This window comes from Natator depressus, chromosome 11, assembly GCF_965152275.1.
Source record: "Natator depressus isolate rNatDep1 chromosome 11, rNatDep2.hap1, whole genome shotgun sequence".
Taxonomy (NCBI): Eukaryota; Metazoa; Chordata; order Testudines; family Cheloniidae; genus Natator; species Natator depressus.
In genome coordinates, this window is record NC_134244.1 from 31,779,940 (window position 1) to 31,800,252 (window position 20,313).

The 20,313-nt window shown below is 38.6% G+C and overlaps 1 protein-coding gene across 7 annotated transcripts in view; it reads left to right on the forward strand.

Annotated features, from left to right (window-relative positions):
* PKP4 (plakophilin 4) overlaps positions 1-10,590 on the forward strand; it is a 242,935-nt gene extending 232,345 nt beyond the window's left edge. For 3 of the 7 annotated variants that reach the window (XM_074967386.1, XM_074967387.1, XM_074967390.1), the window contains 3 exons: positions 4,099-4,230; positions 6,818-6,891; positions 8,614-10,589. In XM_074967386.1, coding sequence (XP_074823487.1) covers positions 4,099-4,230; positions 6,818-6,891; positions 8,614-8,862 — 455 coding nt within the window. In that variant the 3' untranslated portion in view covers positions 8,863-10,589. Of the gene's footprint in view, positions 1-4,098; positions 4,231-6,817; positions 6,892-8,613 lie in introns of all 7 variants that reach the window. The other 4 variants (XM_074967391.1, XM_074967393.1, XM_074967392.1 and 1 more) reach the window with 2 other exon arrangements.
* The last annotated feature ends 9,723 nt before the right edge of the window (positions 10,591-20,313 follow it).

Here is a 20,313-nt window from a genome sequence, read left to right on the forward strand (position 1 = left end):
GTGGACAGGTTGGCTGAAGGGCTTTTCCACTTGAGGTGGATCTAGTATGTCTCTTTTAGAACTTCAGGGTACTTTTGAATGTGCCTACCTTACCTTACTTTCAGTGATATTACAGTTTTTAGCCCTTGGGTTACTTATCAGTCTTGCTTTTCAGACCAGTGCATTGGAATTAAGGTTTTTCTTTTATATTTTGTTACAAAACAAAACACAGTATGATTTATGCATATAATATTTATATACTATAATAATACTTCCTTCAAAGTGCTTTACACATACCAATGAATTCAAACAGACTCTCCAAAACTTTTGTTGTTAGGAGACATGAATCTCAGTTATTAGGAAGGGACTGGTAATAGTAATGGGAGATTTGATCATTAGAAATATAGTTAGCTGGATGTCTGATGACCAGGAGAACTGCTTAGTGAATTACCTGCCAAATGTGAAGGTTGTGACTCTCTCAAGACATCTAGACAGGCATATGTGCTGTGCTGGGGAGGAGAGTTCCTGGAGGCCAAATTTAGGCTGCTAGGTAAGACACTGAAGTCCAGGACCCACACGGTAGCATTCTCTGAAATGCTTCCAGTTCCACACACAGGGCCAGTTAGACAGGCAGAACAACAAGGTCACAATGCATGGATGAGACAATGGTATAGGGAGAAGGGGGTTAGGTTTATTAGTATCTGGGAAACCTTTTAGTGAAGGAGGTGCCTATACTGGAAAGTTGGGCTCTACCTAAACCAAAGCAGAACCAGATTGCTGGCATGTAAAATTAAAAAGGGTCATAGAGGAGTTTTTAAACTAAGGGGCTGGTGGAAAGCCGACAGATGCGGAGGAGCACACAATTTGGACAGAAACATCTCATATGGGAGGTTCTATTAATGGGGATACTCTATATCCTAGTAAAGAAGAGAAGATAGAAGTAGATAAAGTACAGGTAGGAACTGAAGAGAAACAGTCAAATGAAAGAGTCCCTATTCAATTGCGTCACATAATGGTAGACAACTAAAAAGTGACAAATTTTATAAGTGCTTGTATACAAATGCAAGGAGTCTAAATATTAAGATGCGTAAATTTGAATGCCTGGTATTAAATGAGGATATTGATATAATAGACATCACAGAAACTTGGTGGAACAACAAGAATGAATGGGACACAGTAATACCAGTGTGCAAAATATATAGGAATGACAGAGTAGATCATGCTGATTGGGGAGTGGCACTATATGTAAAAGAAAGTATAGAGTCAAATATAGTAAAAAATCTTAAATGAATCAAATTGTACAATAGAATCTCTATGGATAGAAATTTCATGCTTGAATAATAGAGTATAGCAGTAGGAATATAGTATTGACCACCTGACTAGGATGGTGATGATGATTATGAATTCTCCAGGAGATCAGAGAGGCTACAAAAATAGAAAACTCAATAATAATGGGGGATTTCAACTATCCCTGTATTGACTGGGTACATGTCACCTCAGGACAGGATGCTGAGATAAAGTTTCAAGACAGCATTAATGATTGCTTCTTGGAGCAGCTAGTCCTGGAACCCGCAAGGGGAGAGCAATCCTTGATTTAGTCCTGAATGGAGCACAGGATCTGGTCCAAGAGGTGCATATAGCTGTACCACTCAGTAGTAGCAACCGTAAAGTAATTAAATTTGACATCCTTGTGGGAGGGAAAATCCCAAAGAACCCCTTCACAGTAGCATTTAACTTCAGACAGGGGAACTACACAAAAATGAGGAAGCTAGTTAAATGGAAATTAAAAGGTACAGTCACAAGAGTGAAATGCCTGTAAGCTGCGTGGAAACTTTTTTAGAACAGCCTAACAGGCTTATCTTAAATGTATACCCCAAATTAAAAAATATAATAAGAGGACCAAAAAAGTGCCACCTTGGCTAAACAACCCAGTAAAAGAAGCAGTTAAAGGCAAACAGGGAGCATTTAAAAATTGGAAGTTAAATCCTGCTGAGGAAAATAGAAAGGAGCATAAATTCTTGCAAGTCAAGCATAAAAGTATAATTAGGTAAGTCAAAAAAGAATTTGAAGAGCAACTAGCAAAAGACACAAAAACTTAACAGCAAAAACATTTTTAAGTACCTCAGAAGCAGGAAACCTGCTAAACAATCATCGAGGCCACTGGACAATCAAGGTGCTAAAGGGCACTCAAAGAAGACAAGGTTATTGCAGAGAAGCTAAATGCAGAGGATGTGAGGGAGATTCCTACACCTGAGCTATTTTTTTTGTGTAACAAATCTATGGAACTGTCCCAGATAGAGGCATCTTTAGAAGAGGTTTTTGACCAAATTGATAAACAGTAATAAGTCACCCAGACCAGGTGGTTTTCACCCAAGAGTTCTGAAAGCACTCAGATATGAAGTTGCAGAACTACTAACTGTGATATGTAACCTATTACTTAAATCAGCTTCTGTACCAGATGACTGGAAGATAATTAATTAGATGCAAATTTTTAAAAAGGTTCCAGAAGCAATCCTAGCAATTACAGGCCAGTAAGCCTAACTTCAGTAGCAGGCAAATTGACCAGGTTGACACCATAGTAAAGAACAAAATTACCAGATACATAAATGAACACAGTTTGTTGGGGAAGAGTCCACACAGCTTTTGTAAAGGGAAATGAAGCCTCATCAATCTGTTATAATTTTTTGAAGGAGTGAACAAACAGGGGTGATCCAGTGGATATAATGTACTTTGACTTTCAGAAAGCCTTTGACAAGGTCCCTCACCAAAGGCTCTTAAGCAAAGAAAGCAGTCGTGAGATAAGAAGGAAGGTCCTCTCATGACAGGAAAAGACAGGAAACGGTAGGAATAAATGGTCAGTTTTTAGAATGTAGAGAGGTAAATAGCGGTGTTCCCCAATGATCTGTATGGAACCAGTGCTGTTCAACATATTCATCAGTGATCTGGAAAAAGGGGTAAATAGTGAGGTGGCAAAATTTGCAGATGACATAAAATTACTCTGGATAATTAAGTCGAAAGCAGACTGCAAGGAGTAAAAGGATCTCTCAAAACTAGATGACTGGGCAACAAAATGGCAGGTGAAATTCACTGTTGATAAATGCAAAGTGATGCACCTTTGAAAACGTACTCCAACTATACATATAAAATGATGGGGTCTAAATTAGCTGTTACCACTCAAGAAAGATCTTGGAGTCATTGTGGATAGTTCTCTGAAAACATCCACTCAATGTGCAGCAGCAGTCAAAAAATCTAAAAATGTTAGAAACCATTAGGCAAGGGAGAGATAAGAGAAAATATCATAAGGTCACTATATAAATTCTTGGTACACCTACACCTTGAATACTCATGCAGATGTGGTCACCCCATATCAAAAAAGATATATTGAAATTGGAAAAGGTTCAGAAAAGGGCAACAAAAATTATTAGGGGTATGGAATAGCTTCCATGTGAGGATCGATTAATAAGACTGGGACTTTTCAGCTTGAAAAAAAGGGGGCATATGATAGAGGTCTACAAAATCATGAATGGTGTGGAGAAAGTTAATAAGTATTTTCTACCCCTTCACATAACACAAGATCCAGAGGTCACCCAGTGATATTAATAGGTAGCAGGTTTAAAACAAACAAAAGGAAGTACTTCTTCACACAATGCACAATCTACCTGTGGAACTCATTGCCAGGGGATGTTGTGAAGGCCAAAAGTATAACTGGTTTTAAAAAAGAATTAGATAAGTTCCTGGAGGATTGGTCCATCAATGGCTATCAGCCAAGATGATATGGGATGCAACCCCATGCTCTGGGTGTCCTAAGCATCTAACTGCCAGAAGCTGATGATTGCCCTGTTCTGTTGATTCCCTCTGAAGCATCTGGCATTGGCCACAGACAGAAGATAGGGTACTGGGCTAGATGCACCATTGGTCTGATGCAGTATGGTCGTTCATATGTTCTTATGATTCTTGGGATGTTGAAGACATTTGGCCTCACTCGTACAGACAATATTTTTGAGAGTGGTGATAATTCTATAACCAAACTCATTGTCATATTTCCAACTATCACTCTCATTTCCCTAAGGTTTTTTCAAACACTGATGCTCTTTCTTTCTCTTACCTCCTTTTCATCAGTTGGCAGCACATCTTCATCGCCAGCACTGTTAGGAATCAGAGAACCTCGTTCTGAATACAATAGGACACAACCTTCTATGCAGTATTACAATAGCCAAGGTGATGTCGTTACGCATAAAGACATATATACTGGTAAGAGACCAGTTAGATTTATTCTAAACAAAATGCTTCTAAAATACTCTATGTAGTCCACATTCGGCCTGGGACAATGTAGTGTGTGCAGTTAAAAACTAGTGATTGGACTATTTTCGTTGCATTCTTCAGCAGCAACAAAATTGTCTTGAACAATGATGCTATGTCAGTTGTTCACCATTGATTCCTTGAGCAAATCACTTTCCTCCCAGATATGACCATTTTATACTGTTTTGTTTTGCATTTGTTGTTTTAAAAACAATGCATCAATGTAATAAAATTTGAAGCCAACTTAAATATTGTGCTGCAAAGGAATTTTTATAAGTAAAACCTGGCATGTATCTTGACATCTCAGCTGCCCCAAGCTTCAATTACTTAAGCTTCTTCACTTTTTACATTGTTTTTGTGTTCATTTTTAATTATTAATTTTACTGTGTGTGTCAGAAATGGGGTTTTTGTTTTGGTTATTTTTTGCCGTTTCTCTTAGAAATGCCCAATTTACTCGAAAAAGAAGAGATCAGGTTACATGTTTGTCTTTAAAAATGTGGAAAGGTTGTGGTTCAGTGAGTAATAAAATGTGTGGTACTTCCCATTTAAAAGTGATCTTTGATTACACCAAAGTAAACATTTATTATCAAACCATGTTGTTGAATATTAATTTTTATTTTATGGCTTTATTCATAAATATTAGGGGGGGAAATATGCAAGACTTCATATTCTCCCTGATCTCAGCTGTCTTACACGTTATTATGCTCCCCAAGTAAGGCAGAGTGAACAGGCAAAAACACAAATTCCCTGTTTAAAAAGCTGGTTTATTAAACAAAACAAAAATCCTGGGGCAATTTAACTGCTGCGGAGGGACAGATCTCATTTGTGCTGTTTTCTTTTAAGCTGTGATTTCACACTACTGTTTACGAATGATGTATGGTTACTATGGCAGTAAATGGGTGTTTTACATCAGGAATGCTACATTGCAAATGCAATTTTCTTTTCTAAAGAAATGCCTGTTAAAACATATATTGTGAGATTTATTTGTCCTGCTCGCATTGTTGTAAAGTAACATTTTTTGCATAGACACATCACATAACTATTTTTGTTCTTGTTTTGTTTTGGTTTGTTTTTTTTCCAGCATCAACAAACTAATTTGTTATAGGTATGGGGTTTGTTCCTTTTGAAATAGTATATTAGTTTTTTAAAAGAAGGTTAGCAGAGTGAAGGAAAAGGTGACTACAAAAATAATCTGTATAGGCCCCCTTCTGAAAATTACCTTATTTATTTCACATTCTTATTTTTGTAGCTTCTTAAACTTCATAGATAAAATATCACACACTGTAGATGGTGACCACGGTTTGTATCTTTATGTGGGTAAAACACCCTTTTGTGAGTGCTCAAAAATGTACATTAACCATAATAATTAACACTTAAATGGCACTTAGATGATAGTAAATTGATTTATAAACTTTAACTAATTTATCTCCACAACACCCCTGTGAGGTAGATGATAGATGGTATATCACCATTTTACATAAAGGGAATCTAAGGTATAAGCTAATCGTCAGGTAATTTGTTCAAAGCAACAGGTGGAGTTGATGGCAGAGCAAAGATTAGAATTGAGAAATTCGTGGCTTCCAGTCTATCTTGAGCTCAAAACTTCTGCTCTCACTTAACTTGTTGTAGCCCACATTAACACCATGATGTTTTGTTCCCTGTAGTGGCTAAAACATATAAAGGATTATTTGAGTCTGTTCCTGCGTTTAGATAATTACCTGATCTTTTAGTTCAGGCAGTAAAGGCTCATGTTTTACAATCAGAAGTCCTGAGTACAAGCCCTCAGAGTACAAGTCCAAGGGAGTCATTTTACTGCCACTGTTCAATTATTGCTACTCTTTATGATGATTCATTTTTCATTTTCACACAGGGTAATGATTTTGCCCTCTAGTGGCAACACCCTAGGAAGAAGATTAAGGTTCTGCTGCTGCTGACAGATTCTCCTTTACCCCAACTAGTAAACCTTCTCCTTTTGGACCCATAAATCTTGGTTCAGTTCCTAGCTGGCATAGATTCCTCACTCTAAGTTGTTTATAGATATAAATGGAGAGCAGAAAATACTCATGCTTCTCCTATCTCTCTGGTCAGGCGCCTAATCTCTCTCCACCTCAGACTTACGGAGGGAAATCTATTAAAGTAGCCACAGAAAACAAAAAAATTTCCCAGCTGTAACCTTAAATATGTTCCAACGGACTCTGCCTTCATGTTCAGCATAAGGAAAGCTTCAATCCCAGTGCCATGGAAATAAATTAGAAGGAAAGCTTGTAGATTTTATTTAAAAAAAAATAATAATTTGCAAGGTGCACGGTTTAGCCAATGTCATTAATACTTCAGATGTCATGAGAGTAATGACAATATCTTGATATAGTAGACCATGTCAGGCCCTTGTAAAACAGTTCCACTGATTTCAACACAGTGAGGGACTAGCAGGATGTGAAAGTTTCTAAATATACAAGTGCCACTTTCATTTGTTATAGGTACTGTAAAAACTAAAGACATTGACGGACATTAAATGATAAAATACTATATTTTTTTACAGGGTCCAGCAAACCTTCACCAATTTACATCAGTTCCTATTCCTCACCAGCAAGAGAACAAAATAGACGGCTACAGGTAACTTTTGAAATCTCATTTTAAAAGAATACTGATAGCAAGGCTCCACGTGTAATGATAGTATTGCTTATTTTAATAGAACTAAAAGGAGAGTATACCGTTGCATGTTATACATATGCTTTGCAGAAAGCACTTCTAATAAATGGTGTTTTAGAGAATGTTATTGTATCTGGAAATAACTTAACAGTTTATTGCCTCTGCATTTCCTTTTTTTAATCCCTTGACTTTAATTATTCATCTATTCTCGTTGTGGCTGGCTGTGAGACCCATCTCCTGATTTGCATTTTTTGTAGTTTCTGAAGGGAGAGTTATAATCCATGCAGTCTAAAGATACTTTTGTTATCTGGATGTTTGATAGTAAATATGGCTGTGTCTACTTCTTTCCCCCCACAGACCTGTGATTCCCAGTGGGTGTAGTTGCAGTTGTGGAGGGTGTAGAGTAGATGCGGGGGGAAAGAATTTTTTCCAATTTCTCATCTAACCTTTGGTTAGACTTCACGCTCGTTTAAAAAAAAAAAAGTGTCTTCTGTGGGATACTGACCCAATTGGTGGAACTGCATCCACTGAGAATTATGGGTCTGAAAAATCATAGTGGCTTAAAAGAGTAACGTTTTAGAGATCAGTATGCAAAGATGTAGCCACACCACTCCATTGCTTGAATGGATAATACAGGGGTCGGCAACCTTTCAGAAGTGGTGTGACGAGTCTTCATGTATTCACTCTAATTTAAGGTTTTGCGTGCCAGTAATACATTCTAACGTTTTTAGAAGGTCTCTCTCTATAAGTCTATATTATATAACTAAACTATTGTTGTATGTAAAGTAAACAAGGTTTTTAAACTGTTTAAGAAGCTTCATTTAAAATTAAATTAAAATGCAGATCTTATCAGTTTAGTGCAGTGGTTCTTAACCTGGGGTGCATGCACCCCCTGGGGGGTGCGAGACATGCGAGATTTTTTTAGAAGGTAAATCATCGAAAGCACAAATTAAGCTCAGACACATAAGTACAACTACTTTGTTTAATCAAACCTATGTATTTATTAACATTCTACATTTTTTAACGATTACTGTAATATACAAACTAAGTTTTTAAGTTTTCAAGTTTTTAAGCTAATTGTGTAATTTTTGACAAGGGCTGCAGAACGCTGGGCCCAGGCCAGGAGCAGAGCCCTGGGCTGGCTGCCGGTACCCCAGGCCGGCAGGAGGGGTGAGCAGGGCTGGAGGCCTGAACCCCGGCTGGCAGGGGGCCAGCGGCTGGAACCCCAGACCATCAGCGGGGTGGCGGACAGAACCCCAGACTGGCAGCAGCTCACCCGCTACCAGTCTGGAGTTCCACCGGCTCCTGCCAGCCGGGGTCCCAGCCGCCAGCCTCGCTCAGCCGAGGGTTCTGTTCACCCAGGCTGGCAGCGGGCTGAGCGGGGCCGGTGGACAGAACCCCAGACCAGCAGTGGGCTGAGCAGCTCAGCCCGCCACCGGTCTGGCATTCTGTCCGCCGGCTCCTGCCAGCCGGGGTCCTGGCTGCTGGCCCTGCTCAGCCCGCTGCTGACCTGTAAAAATCAGCTCGCTGCCAACCCCTGGGATAATATATAGCTACATCTATGCAATAAAGCCGATTATACAAACAACTCTGAAAACTTACCCAAAGGTAGAAAAAGAAACTCAAATATTTTTCCCTTAAAATCTCATTTTTAAAAAATAATTTATTTGTCTATTTTGTCAACAGCATCAGCAGTTGTACTACAGTCAAGATGACTCCAACAGAAAGAACTATGATGCATACAGATTATATTTGCAGTCCCCACATAGCTATGAAGACCCCTATTTTGATGATCGAGTTCATTTTCCAGCTTCTACAGATTACATGACTCAATATGGACTGAAATCAACCACAAATTACGTAGACTTCTATTCCACTAGGCGGCCCTCTTACAGAGCAGAACAATACCCAGGGTCACCTGATTCTTGGGTGTAGCATCAGAAAGTCACACAGAGGGATGCTATAGCTTCTAATCTTGCTTGGGAAGAAATGGAATGGCCTGTTTGCTGTTTGGATGGTGAAATGTAAAAGTGAAGTGAACGGAGGAACAAGGAGGAGCATTTTTCAAGGACTTATCAGGAAGGTGAGAGAGAAATTGGAAGGGAGAACTTCTTGCTCTGTTTAGACATTAGATCTAATTACTTGTAGTTCCTGTAGTCTGGTGAAGGTGTGGGCGATGTGATGAAAGGTTTGAGAATTGAGTAAAATGAATTTGGAAAATGTGTAGGTCAGATAAAATTAAAGCCGATTTTTAAAATGTGAATAAAAGTCTTGTCATGATAGTTTGTACAGAAAAATAAAATGGATGCCCTTCTTGTTTTATTGCTATTACTAAATGTTGGATTGTATGCTATTACGTCTTGTAAATTTCTTTCATTGGTGTAAATATGGAAACGCCACATTGGTTAAAAATGCCATCATTTGTTATGCAGTGTGTCATTTGAAAACAGATTTGGAAAGCTGACATCTTTAAACAAAAAAAGAAAATAACAAGGAACTGTTATAAATTTAAAAATATATCATTTTTGGTTTTGAAATGAATAGTGTAATTTTGAAGCACAAAGTACAGTCCGTATATCTACACTTTTCTCATTCCCTGCCTCTTTCATAGGATACTTCACTGCCATTTTCTGTGCACATGGAAGAAAAATAAATGTGGAAGTCTCATCCATGGAAAGTTTTTCCTTGCTCATTTTTTATTTTCTGTGTGTAATATACAAAAATAAGTACAACAAATATGAATTCTAACTGCATGTTGTAAGAAGTTTAAATATCTCACACCATTTTGGCCATTTTCCCAGTTTTCTATCGTTCATACGTTTATTATTTGTCAAGCTGGTATACCAAAGCATGAAATTATGCACTTGGCTCCCTTGTTTTTTCCTCTAGCCTAGTGTTTTTACTTTCTCTGTTCAGTGAATCCAGGATATTTCACAGTTTTATTGCGTTTCTGCCAGAAAAAAAGTTGGAATAGATTTAAGCCCCTTCTTTTACTTCACAGAAATTTCATCCAGCAAGCTGACCACCTGGCCCATATTCCACTTGCTCCGTTTACAATTCTTGTGTAAAAAACAGTAATAAATTTTATGCATTTGTCCCATGCTATTGATGCTATTAACCTTCTTCTATGCGTTTATTATAATATTCATTTGCCATTGTTTCACTTTATAGAGCTCAAAGTGCTTTACAAGTATCCCCATTTCACTGTTGGGGTAATTGCGGCACAGAAAGGTGAACTGAATCACACAGCAAGCGAATAGATAGAATCCAGTTCTCCTGACTCTGTCTCCTAGAACACCGCTGACTCTGTGTTAGTGAATGAAAAATTCCCAACAAAATTAATAACAAGTTATAGGCCAAACTCTGACAGCTCTGGAGCCCATCCCCCTCACAGATTACCGTATGGTTGCATACGTATAATCATGGGCACAATTTGTCTCCCATGTCTGCAGACGGTGCCTTCTGTTTCCAAAAAGATCTATTTTTAATGCAGAATGTCTTAATTTATTCCATTTTTAGTCTATTGTTATTAGGAGCCACCTCCAAACAGATCATTTAGCAGGCTGTTAATTAACTGTCATCATAGCAATTTACAACTCTTGGGTGCAGAGAATATAGGTTCCGCCCAAAAGGTGGTAATTCCACTAAACCATGCCTACGGGTTACTCATATGTTTGTATGTATTGTCTGTTTAAAAAATTGACTGTAAACATCTAAATGTGTGGTGATGGGCTCTGTACAAATATCTAATAAATAATAATATCTCAGTGCTATACTGTGTTGAGAGCCTAACCTACATAATAAAAGAACTTAAAAGGTGGCACTTACTTTTATTAGGAAGTATTAACAAGATATTTCACGATCTCCCACCCCCTACAGTCTGTATCTTTTTAGCTTGGATTTTATCATTTGCTTGTTGAGGGGAGGATTTATGATTTAGTTTACAATTTTGCTTTCTGAAGCTAGATGTTTCCTCTGCAGATGGCTACAGTCCATGGTGTTCTTTTCTCAGAATCCAAGAAAGGTGGTGCTCCAAGAAAGACTATGGAGGAAGCCACTTGAGTACTGAGCGGTAGTGTGCTGAAGTGACTCTGCCCCTCTGCTGAGACTGAGTTCAGTTGAGTTCAGAAGCAAGAGACCAAGGAAATCCCTCCAGGCCTGGTTCTTCTGTGCCATAGCACAGATATCATTATGTTCATTTACTTTTGTTTTTTATTGATCTTGTGTACTTTACACATTGTTGTCTTGTCTTGGTGTAATACCAATTAAAATGAACTCTTAGTTGGCTAATTCCCTTCATACACTGTTTGAGACTTGGTGGGGAGAGTTGAAAAGAGATGATGATTGGGCTAGATTGTTCCGTTTTGGCACACTGATCTTTGTGATCCAGTTAGACTTTCAGTCTGGTTTCAAAATGTCAGGTGCACAATTATGAGCTGCATTCCTTTAAAGAGAATCAAGCTCACAATGGTGCATTCAGGTTGACATCTCCAGGGAGGACAATAAAAATGGAAAAAGCATACTTAACTAGAACAAAGAGCAGATAGCCTTGGGAAGTGGGATGCAAATTTGGAAATTCAATGCCACCAAGAAGCTGGGAAATTATCATTTTTGTATACACCTTCCACAGCATTAAATTGTAAACGTGATACAAGAGAAACAGGAGCCAAAACTTTATTCAAAGCAGCAAATATAATCCTGAATGGATTTAGAAGATATGCAGTGGAAACTGAGTAAGAGACATACACATCTCTTTCAGAGGATTCATATGTGGAAATAACTTTTGTGGAATAAGTAAGAAGGGGGCAATTCAAAGGATAGTTTGAGGTATTACTGATGGCCCTTAGGGAGACAACGTGGGGGAGAATGAAGAGACAACTGATACCAGTAGGCTGGGTCTGATGCTGTCCTGCCAAAGGGTCTAGAGAGGTAATCAAGGAAGGGTTCCCATTTTGAGATTCTTACTAAAAAGGCCACAAAAGATACCACTTTCAGGTCTGTGGTCCTGTCTGCATGGGAAATGCTTATTATGGACAAGAGCCAAATTTAAGGGACATAAGGTGACAGTTGTGCATACAGTTTTATGTCCATGCCTGCCCTAAGGAGTTAGTCTGATTGGAATAGTTACATATAAACAAGTGTCCGTGGAAGGCTAGACAAAACATGAGTTTTAAGGATAGATTTTGCAAAGGAGAGGAAGAATGCTTTTCTTCCACTTAGATGGGAGCTGTTCCAAACCTAGGATTTGTCTTCACCACAGAGTTACCTTGGGCCTTTCTTGGGTGTTGCCCCAACCCATGTCAGAGATTATGCAGGGAACTATGTAAAATCTAGTCAGGTTTGAAAATTTAGGACCATGATTTTAGCAATTGTAAAAGAGACTAATGGGTTCTAGAACTCTTATGGGGATGGAGCAAAAACAGCTGGGAATGAGTTTGGATGTGAGCAATGAATGAAAGAGAAATAAAAAATTAAACTGAGTTGTGGTCCTGGATAAATTAGTGCAGTTATCAACAAGTGGTGAGGAAAAGACATGTTTTTGGTGTGGGGAATTTGAAATAACTATGGGACATCTGGGAATGTCTGAAATGTGAGTCTGGATAGAAAAGAAGAGTTCAAAGTAGAGTGGAATCTTTGTGCAGTGTGGGCATGAAGGTGGTGTCTGATGTTGAGAGCAAATGAGGCTGCCCACGATAAAAGTAGAAATATTCCCTCCTCCCAAATGTTCTTTCTGAAATGAAGTGGGAGTAGGAATGTTCTCAGCTTATAAATATTACATATCAATGAATGTCAGGCTTATAATGTTTTCATCCAGAATCAATAATTTATAGTGCTATGTATTAGACTTTCTTCTTTCAGATGAGGGGTTCAATGTCTTCTACTTCTCCACTGACCTACCTCTCATTCCTCTCTTAGTCTTTGGAACTGGATAGAAATTACTGCATTTAAGAATTCAAAATTATGAACATTGTCAAATATTTTCCACTCACAGTGTCACCTTCCTGACAACTATTAGAATCTGGTGAGAAACTTGAGTTCTACCTACTTAAAATAATCCACCACCATTGGTAAGAAAATAATCACCGCTTATATAGAACAGGACTGTAGTAAATGTGGCCCATGTGTAGGTTACCTAAGAAGGTTGTAGAATTCCTGTCTTGGAAGGATTTTAAGAAAAGGTTAGACAACCATCTGTCAGGGATGGTCTAGGTATATTTACTCATGCCTCAGCAAGGGAGGGTGGACTAGATGACATCCGATCCATTCAAGCCCTATATTTCTATGTGTAACACTGTTGGAAAAAAAAAGCGAACGTCATTCTGGGATGTATTAGCAGGAGTGTTGTAAGCAAGACATGAGAAGTAATTCTTCCACTTGGCACTGACAAGGCCTCAGCAGGAGAACTGTGTCCAGTTCTGGGTGCCATATATCAGGAAAGATGTGTACAAGCTGGAGAAAGTCCAGAGAAGAGCAACAAAAATGATTAAAAGTCTAGAAAATATGATCTATAAGGAACGATTTTTAAAAAATGGGTTTGTTTAGTCTGGAGAAGAGACAACTGAGGGGGGACCTGATAACAGTTTTCAAGTACATAAAAGCTTGTTTCAAGGATGAGAGTGAAAAATTGTTCTCATTAAACTCTGAGGATAGAACAAGAAGCAGTAGGCTTAAATTGAAGCAAGGGAGATTTAGGTTGGACATTAGGAAAAACTTCGTAACTGTCAGAGTAGTTAAACAGTGGAACAAATTGTCCAGGGAGGTTGTGGAATCTCCGTCATTGGAGGGTTTTAAAGAACAGGTCAGACAAACACCTGTCAAGAATGGTATAGTTATTAAGTAGTCCTGCCTTGAGTGCAGGGGACTGGACTAGATGACCAATTTAGGTCCCTTCCAGTCCTACACTTCTATGATTCAATGGTCAACACACTGGTATGAGGAGCCATCAACAGAACTGATAACTGCGGGGACCGAGCAGCATGAAGTTCATATTTCTTTATGGTACTATTCTACAGAGAGAGAAAACAGGATTTCAGTCATTAGTCTGAAGCATGTTAATCTGAAAGAGTGGGATCTGGAAGAATTTAACGAGTGTGCTTGATATTCAGTCTGCTAACTGAATTAGAGGGAAACCACAAGAAAATCTTTTTATTTATTTACAAGCCTCATGTTATAAGCCATTTTGTCACACACTATTTAAAAAATAAAAAAGAACTAACATTCAGAAGAACAATAGAAAGATATTACAGGAGAACTGACTGCTTGGTGCAAAGGCAAAAACTTGAGTGAATTTTAAGATGCTATCAGATGTTACAGGACACTACAACTTTTTTGCAGAGTCTTGTAAGCTGCTGGTAGAGCTGGGAAAGTACTCCAATACTTAATTAGTTTACAACTGTTGGACAGTGCTGCAATTTTAGAAATAACTCCTCTCCCCCCAGTGATTATAAAATTTCATGATGCCTATTTCCACCTACACCACAAAGTTGTTGCTGTTTGCAGAACATTGAAAAGATTTTTTTTCTTTTGTGGAGTTCATGTGCACCAATCAAACAGCTGCCTGGAGAGAATTAAGTCTTATACAAAAGTTAAATTATTGGGAGTTCTCAGTTCTTTTGATGAGTGTACAATACCTCTGCTTCACTGAGGTTTCTGCTGTATGGATAATTATACATTTTCATATCTAAAAGTCTGATTTTGGTTTGCTTGCTGTGCTTCCTGGTGAAATGTTCATAATGCTGTTAAAAAGCTGCTGACATCTCTTTCCAAACAGTACAAGAATCATCTATTTAGAAACTTCTGCTTCTGTACTTATTTCTCTTGTCCCCTATTTGTTGCCAAGGCCATTTAAAATAGGATTAAAAATGTATTTGCACCTTTGCAAAATCACTGGTAAACCTCAGTTTGTGACGACATAATTGTTTCCCAGACATGTGGTCTGGGAGTGTGGTCACACACACACACAGGCTGGAAGACCTTCCCTCCTTGGGGTTATGTGAAACCACCAGACAACTTAGTTGACCTTCAGTGGAGTTCTAGGTGCATATTCTTCCCAGCTCCTACATGAACATGCTTGGGAAGAATCTTTCTGCAAGTTCCCTAGCACTGCCAATGCAAAACAGTGCAGGATTTTCCACTTTATATTGAATCATTTCTAGTTCATTAGTGGTGGCTCAAATGTTTGTGGTACTGAGCATCTCATCTGTATTTGCTCTGTGTCAACACCCACCACGTTATGAACACCACATTATGGCACTCGGAATGTAATATGATGTAATCATCATCATAGCAATGTTTGGATTCATTCATTCAGGATGAACTTAACCAGTCAGCTAAGCGCTATGTTTTCTAAACCAGATTGCCCAGTGTGTGTTTAAAACAAACCATGAAGCATCCATTTGAGGGATTTTGTTTGAGACAAATGAGGTTGTATTATTATTATTATTAAGCATAATTGCACAAAGCTAAGCTTTGGGGTTAGAGTTCCCAAAAAAGAATTGCATTTCTGTGATATTAACTGTTCTTAATTTGCACTTTGCCATTCTCAGCTAGTGATCATGGAAATGTTTTATTCTAAATTATTTCAATCTCCCACCAGTCCCTGAAATGATTTGTTAATGGATTTTACATGAATTGTACATCTAAAACAATGGTCTGCTTTTCACTAAAACCTTTATTTTAGAAGTTTATTACGGAACAAATTCACTTCCAGTCTAAGTACAGTTCTTGGTTCCTTTTTTTTTCTTACATTAAGGTTGTTATTTAAAGCTTTTACTCCACACTGGGTAATCATTTATGCTTCAAGAAAACAGTGGGACTTAACGGTGGTGCAGGGAAAACGGTAGCTGTGTGTCATTCTGTTGTGTCGGGCAGTCAGGTTTAAAAGCAACCACAAGATTCCTACTCCCCAAGCTCCTGAACGACATTCCAAAAGTGAAATGCGTATCTAGACTGCTGATTCTGACTGCATCGCTGCAGGAGCACCTGAGCTTCTGGATATACATTAGTGATATCTTCATTAATTCATCCCAAAGGATCTCAAAGCACTTTGCAAAGAATGGGACAAGTTCTGAATAACATTAATTTCCAGCAACCCTCATTGATTCCAGTAGTAGTTGCTGGTAGGCAGAAGCTCTATGGATTTGGTCATATGTCTATCAATACACAGAACTATATCTCCATGAATCACTTAATGACTTTATGCTCTGGGATGATGGGAAGCAGCCATTTCACAACATTCTGCACACATGTGTGTTGAGGAATTCTGCTTAAAAAAGGGCACTGAGTGCCCTTTTTAAGAACAGTGTCGTGAAACTGTTCATGTGTAGGCTGAGCAGAGAGGCCCTCCATTTTTAAGACTTGTGCTGGCACCACCCTCCAAAAGACAGACTCCAAACCTAATCGGGACTGATAAACTCTCCTATGCGGCACACAGCAGCCTTAGAGAAGCTGCTGCCTCTACCTAACAGGTTGGAGGGCAGTGCCCTAAGCCTATCAGCTCTCAGGTGACCAGGGCAAGGAGGAATACGAGTAGTTTCCAGAATGAGAAGAGGAGACCTGCTGCTGAAAAAGGGAGAATTAAAGGAACGCAGCAAAAAGTCTGGCCAATCTGGGAGACTTAGCCTATTTTCTATGAGGACATTTTGTCTTAGGTTACTTGTTGCAAACTAGACCAGAATTAAACTCCAACCATTAAAAAGCTGCATTCTCAAAGGTATAATAATAAAGTGGAAATATGTGAACCAGGGAATAAATCAAGTTGACTCCTCCCAGCAACCAAAAAAGGCAGATGAGAGGAGATTTATTGAGGACATTCAGGCTCTTGACAGTGCTGTCATTATGGATTCTATAGCTATTAATCAGGTATTTGCGGAGTACTTTGGATATATCTACACTTCTAACAATCCTCATTCACTAATGGATATAAACAACTATTTAACTCAAACATATCTGAGCAGGTTGTTAGAAGCAAGGTCTAGATAAAGGTGTCTCCACCAAATACGTTAAAAAAGGATTTTGATTAATTTTTCTATGTAATTTCTTTTGATGGTGTCATTTTTCAGTAATTTCAAGGCCTTCATTAAGTCCCAGGCAGAGTTTCTAGGCCACGGACAACTTGTCAGCTCTCACAATGATCACAATGTTCATAAAAGGACTTTTTTTAATGTTCCTTTTCCCACATGCAGGAATGGTTTGACTTGACCAGTGAGCAATTCTGTAAGCATTTGCAATTCTCAGGCATTCAAGTAGTTAATTATATGCTACCAAGCAGGTACTGTAGTATATCTTGTTATAAAGTCACAGTCCAGTAAAAAAAAAAAAAAAAAAAAATGTTGATGCAGGTCGGTGCAGTGACAGCTACATACCACAGGGCTATTGAACAGGTGCATTCTGATTGGGTTTAATCAGACTTGTTTGCTGCTTCAGCCAGCGAGAGGCAGAATGGCCTACTGGACTAAACAGGAGGTGATGGGGAAGCTATCAAGTGTCGATCCTGATTCTGCTATTGATTCTCTCTTTCTTTCTCCATCGGTAAAATGGTCATTATAATACTGACTTTTTTACCTCATTGGAGTGCTCTGAGGACTAATCAGTTTATGCCTGTGCAGGGCCTTTAAGATGTAAAGTGTTTTGTTATCAGACACTGGTTTATACTTATGAGTGTATGTTTTGATTGCACATATGAACAATTTGATTTCTTTTTTATTTAAACTTTTATCAACCAGTAGTGCTGAAGCATTAGGCAATTTTAATTAGCTCTCACCAAATAAACATCCCCTGTTAGCCCTTTAAAACTTTCAGGGAAAGATTCTGCCACTCTTGACACAGTGAGTTTTATCGTTGATTTCAATGGCAGTATTCAACATAAGTAAAGGCAGCAGAACTCAGCCCTCACTGATTAATCCTCACATTTTCACTGATGTAGATAGGTGTGTAGCAATTATTATTAACCTCATTTTGCAGATAGGTAAACTGAGAGCAGAAAGGCTACATGACTTGCCAGGGTCAGGGAAGAAGTTGTTGTCAGAGCCAAGACCAGAAATGAGTTGTTTCTGGTTCTTAGTCTTGTTTTCAGAACATTAGACTGCACCACTCTCTGGCGAAGGCATATCTTTGAACTGGAATGTAGGTGTCCCAGTCTAAAAGCAGAAAATATGGTCCCTTATTAATTTTCTTTCATCTGCTGGTATTTCACTGGATTTATATGAATATGAGCTATCTCTGAGATAGTAACATATAGAACCATCACTGTGACAGGATCACTGATGGGAACTCTAAAGCCTATGAAACCAGAAGACAAAAAGAACCCAAAAGTAACATTACTTTTAAACTTTGATTTTTAAGCCAAACTCACAATTTTCGAAAGCCTGAGGTTGGCAATACTGTGACTCCCTAGCATCCTCTGTTCTAGTCAATGATATACTCTATGAGGAAGGTATAATCTCCTCTCAATGGATGAGAGTATATTATACCAGTGTGCTTCAACTTGCTCTGGCCATTTCTAAGATCCATTTCTAAAGACCTGTTTCTGATTTACAGAGCTCTGAATGGGATAGGCCCATGTTATCACAGAGGTACCCTCTGGAACCCACTAGAGCAGCTGTGCTTGTCTGCAAGAAAAGAACTAAAAAAGCCAAGATATAAATTATGAATAATCTCACCATTGTACCTTCAGTACTTATTATACAACCTATCTTTTCACCACAGCATTTCACAGAGAACTAAATTAGAAGAAAATATGGTGGGGTACTCAGACAGGATGACTAAATCCAAAGCAGATATAATAGCCGTTTTCTCTTCTTTATATGCAAGAGTCTAAGACACAATGTCAAATTCTGCCCTTTAATAATACTTAGCATTTATATAGCACTTTGCAGCCATAGATCTTTATATTTTACAGATGGGAAAAGTGGGACACAGAAGTTAAGTGACTTTGAAGTGGATCCCCAATTGATTTTTCTTTTCTATTCAGTGACCATCAGACCAATAAACCACCTTAAAAAAAGGCATCGTGTCCTTATGTGATTGATACAGAAATTCTATCGCTAACTCTACCATTGGCTTATTGTATGTGACCTTGGGATTTAGAAGATAGACTGCTGCTTTTTCCAATAGACTCTGCTGCCTCCAGCATGCATCTACTGAAATCAGTGGGATCCCAGCCATGCCTGCAAGGACAGAATTGCGCCCAAAGTTTCTAAAGTAACTGACAGCAGGTCATGTTGAACCAGATACTGTATAGCAAATAGCAAAGCAGACTGAGGTTCCTGGTGATCTGTTTTAATGGTTAGCATGAAACAACTACCAATAATGGGATGGGTTGTTTTTTTCTGAATGATTTATTAGTCTGTATGAAATAATCCATTGTTTATCTAGAATCACTAGATGTATTCTTTCTTGGACTACTCCTAGTCAGTCACACTAAGAACAACAAAGGGAAACCAGAATCAAAATCCTTGTTGGACCAGACTATAACACCAAAGCATGGGACCAGCTTATCTATCTTTATAAAACAAAACGCTAGAAATACCCATTTAATTAAAAAAAAAATACAAAAAGTGGCTTCCCACTGGATTTCCAACATAAGCTTGTAAAAATTGAAAAAATGAACAACCCTGTTTCTGAGGTCAGCCAATAGGAAACCACAAACATTTTAATTTCCTGATATTTGATGGGGTTTGGAGGTTGTTTTTCAGCTCAGGGCTAGCTTATCGTCACCCTAAGCAGCAGAGTTTGATATGAGATCTGACTGTTTGAAAAGGGTTGTCCTGGGTCTGGTCTGGTTAAGGCTCAGATCGAGATTTTCTGTGCCTGACTCACCAGCACCGCATGGTTTGTGTAGCCATTTACACATAGGCTAAGTGACCATAAAATGCCACAGTTCTAATCTTGGGAATGTTTTACACCCATTGAGCAGGGATGTAAATGACTGCACAAGACAATGGTGAATGAGGCATTCTTTGGTTGGCTATAAAGGGTAATGTGGAACACACAGGACTGTTTACTTTTGAAGGACAAGGCTATTAGACGATCTCATAATATTGGTCTAAGGATGGCATAGTTGAAAATAGTGTGAGAGTAGTGTAATACACTGATTTAGTGCGTGCGAGCAAGTTTAGGTTTTAGTGACTAAGACAGCCTGCTACTTACATATCAAAGACTTTCTTTTTAGCTCAAGTGCTAGAGGCCTGAGAGCTAGGTGATGAAGAGCCCAGGTTCTGTGTCCTCTGAGACTGTGGCAAGGTGCCTATTAATGTGCGTAGCCATGGCTCATTTTTAAAAAAAAAAAAAAGGCACCCCAGATGGGATTTGGACTCCTTTGGACCACAGATGCTTGGGATGGGCTTGTCTAACACTGGCTTAGTATATATGATCACATGTCCCTCT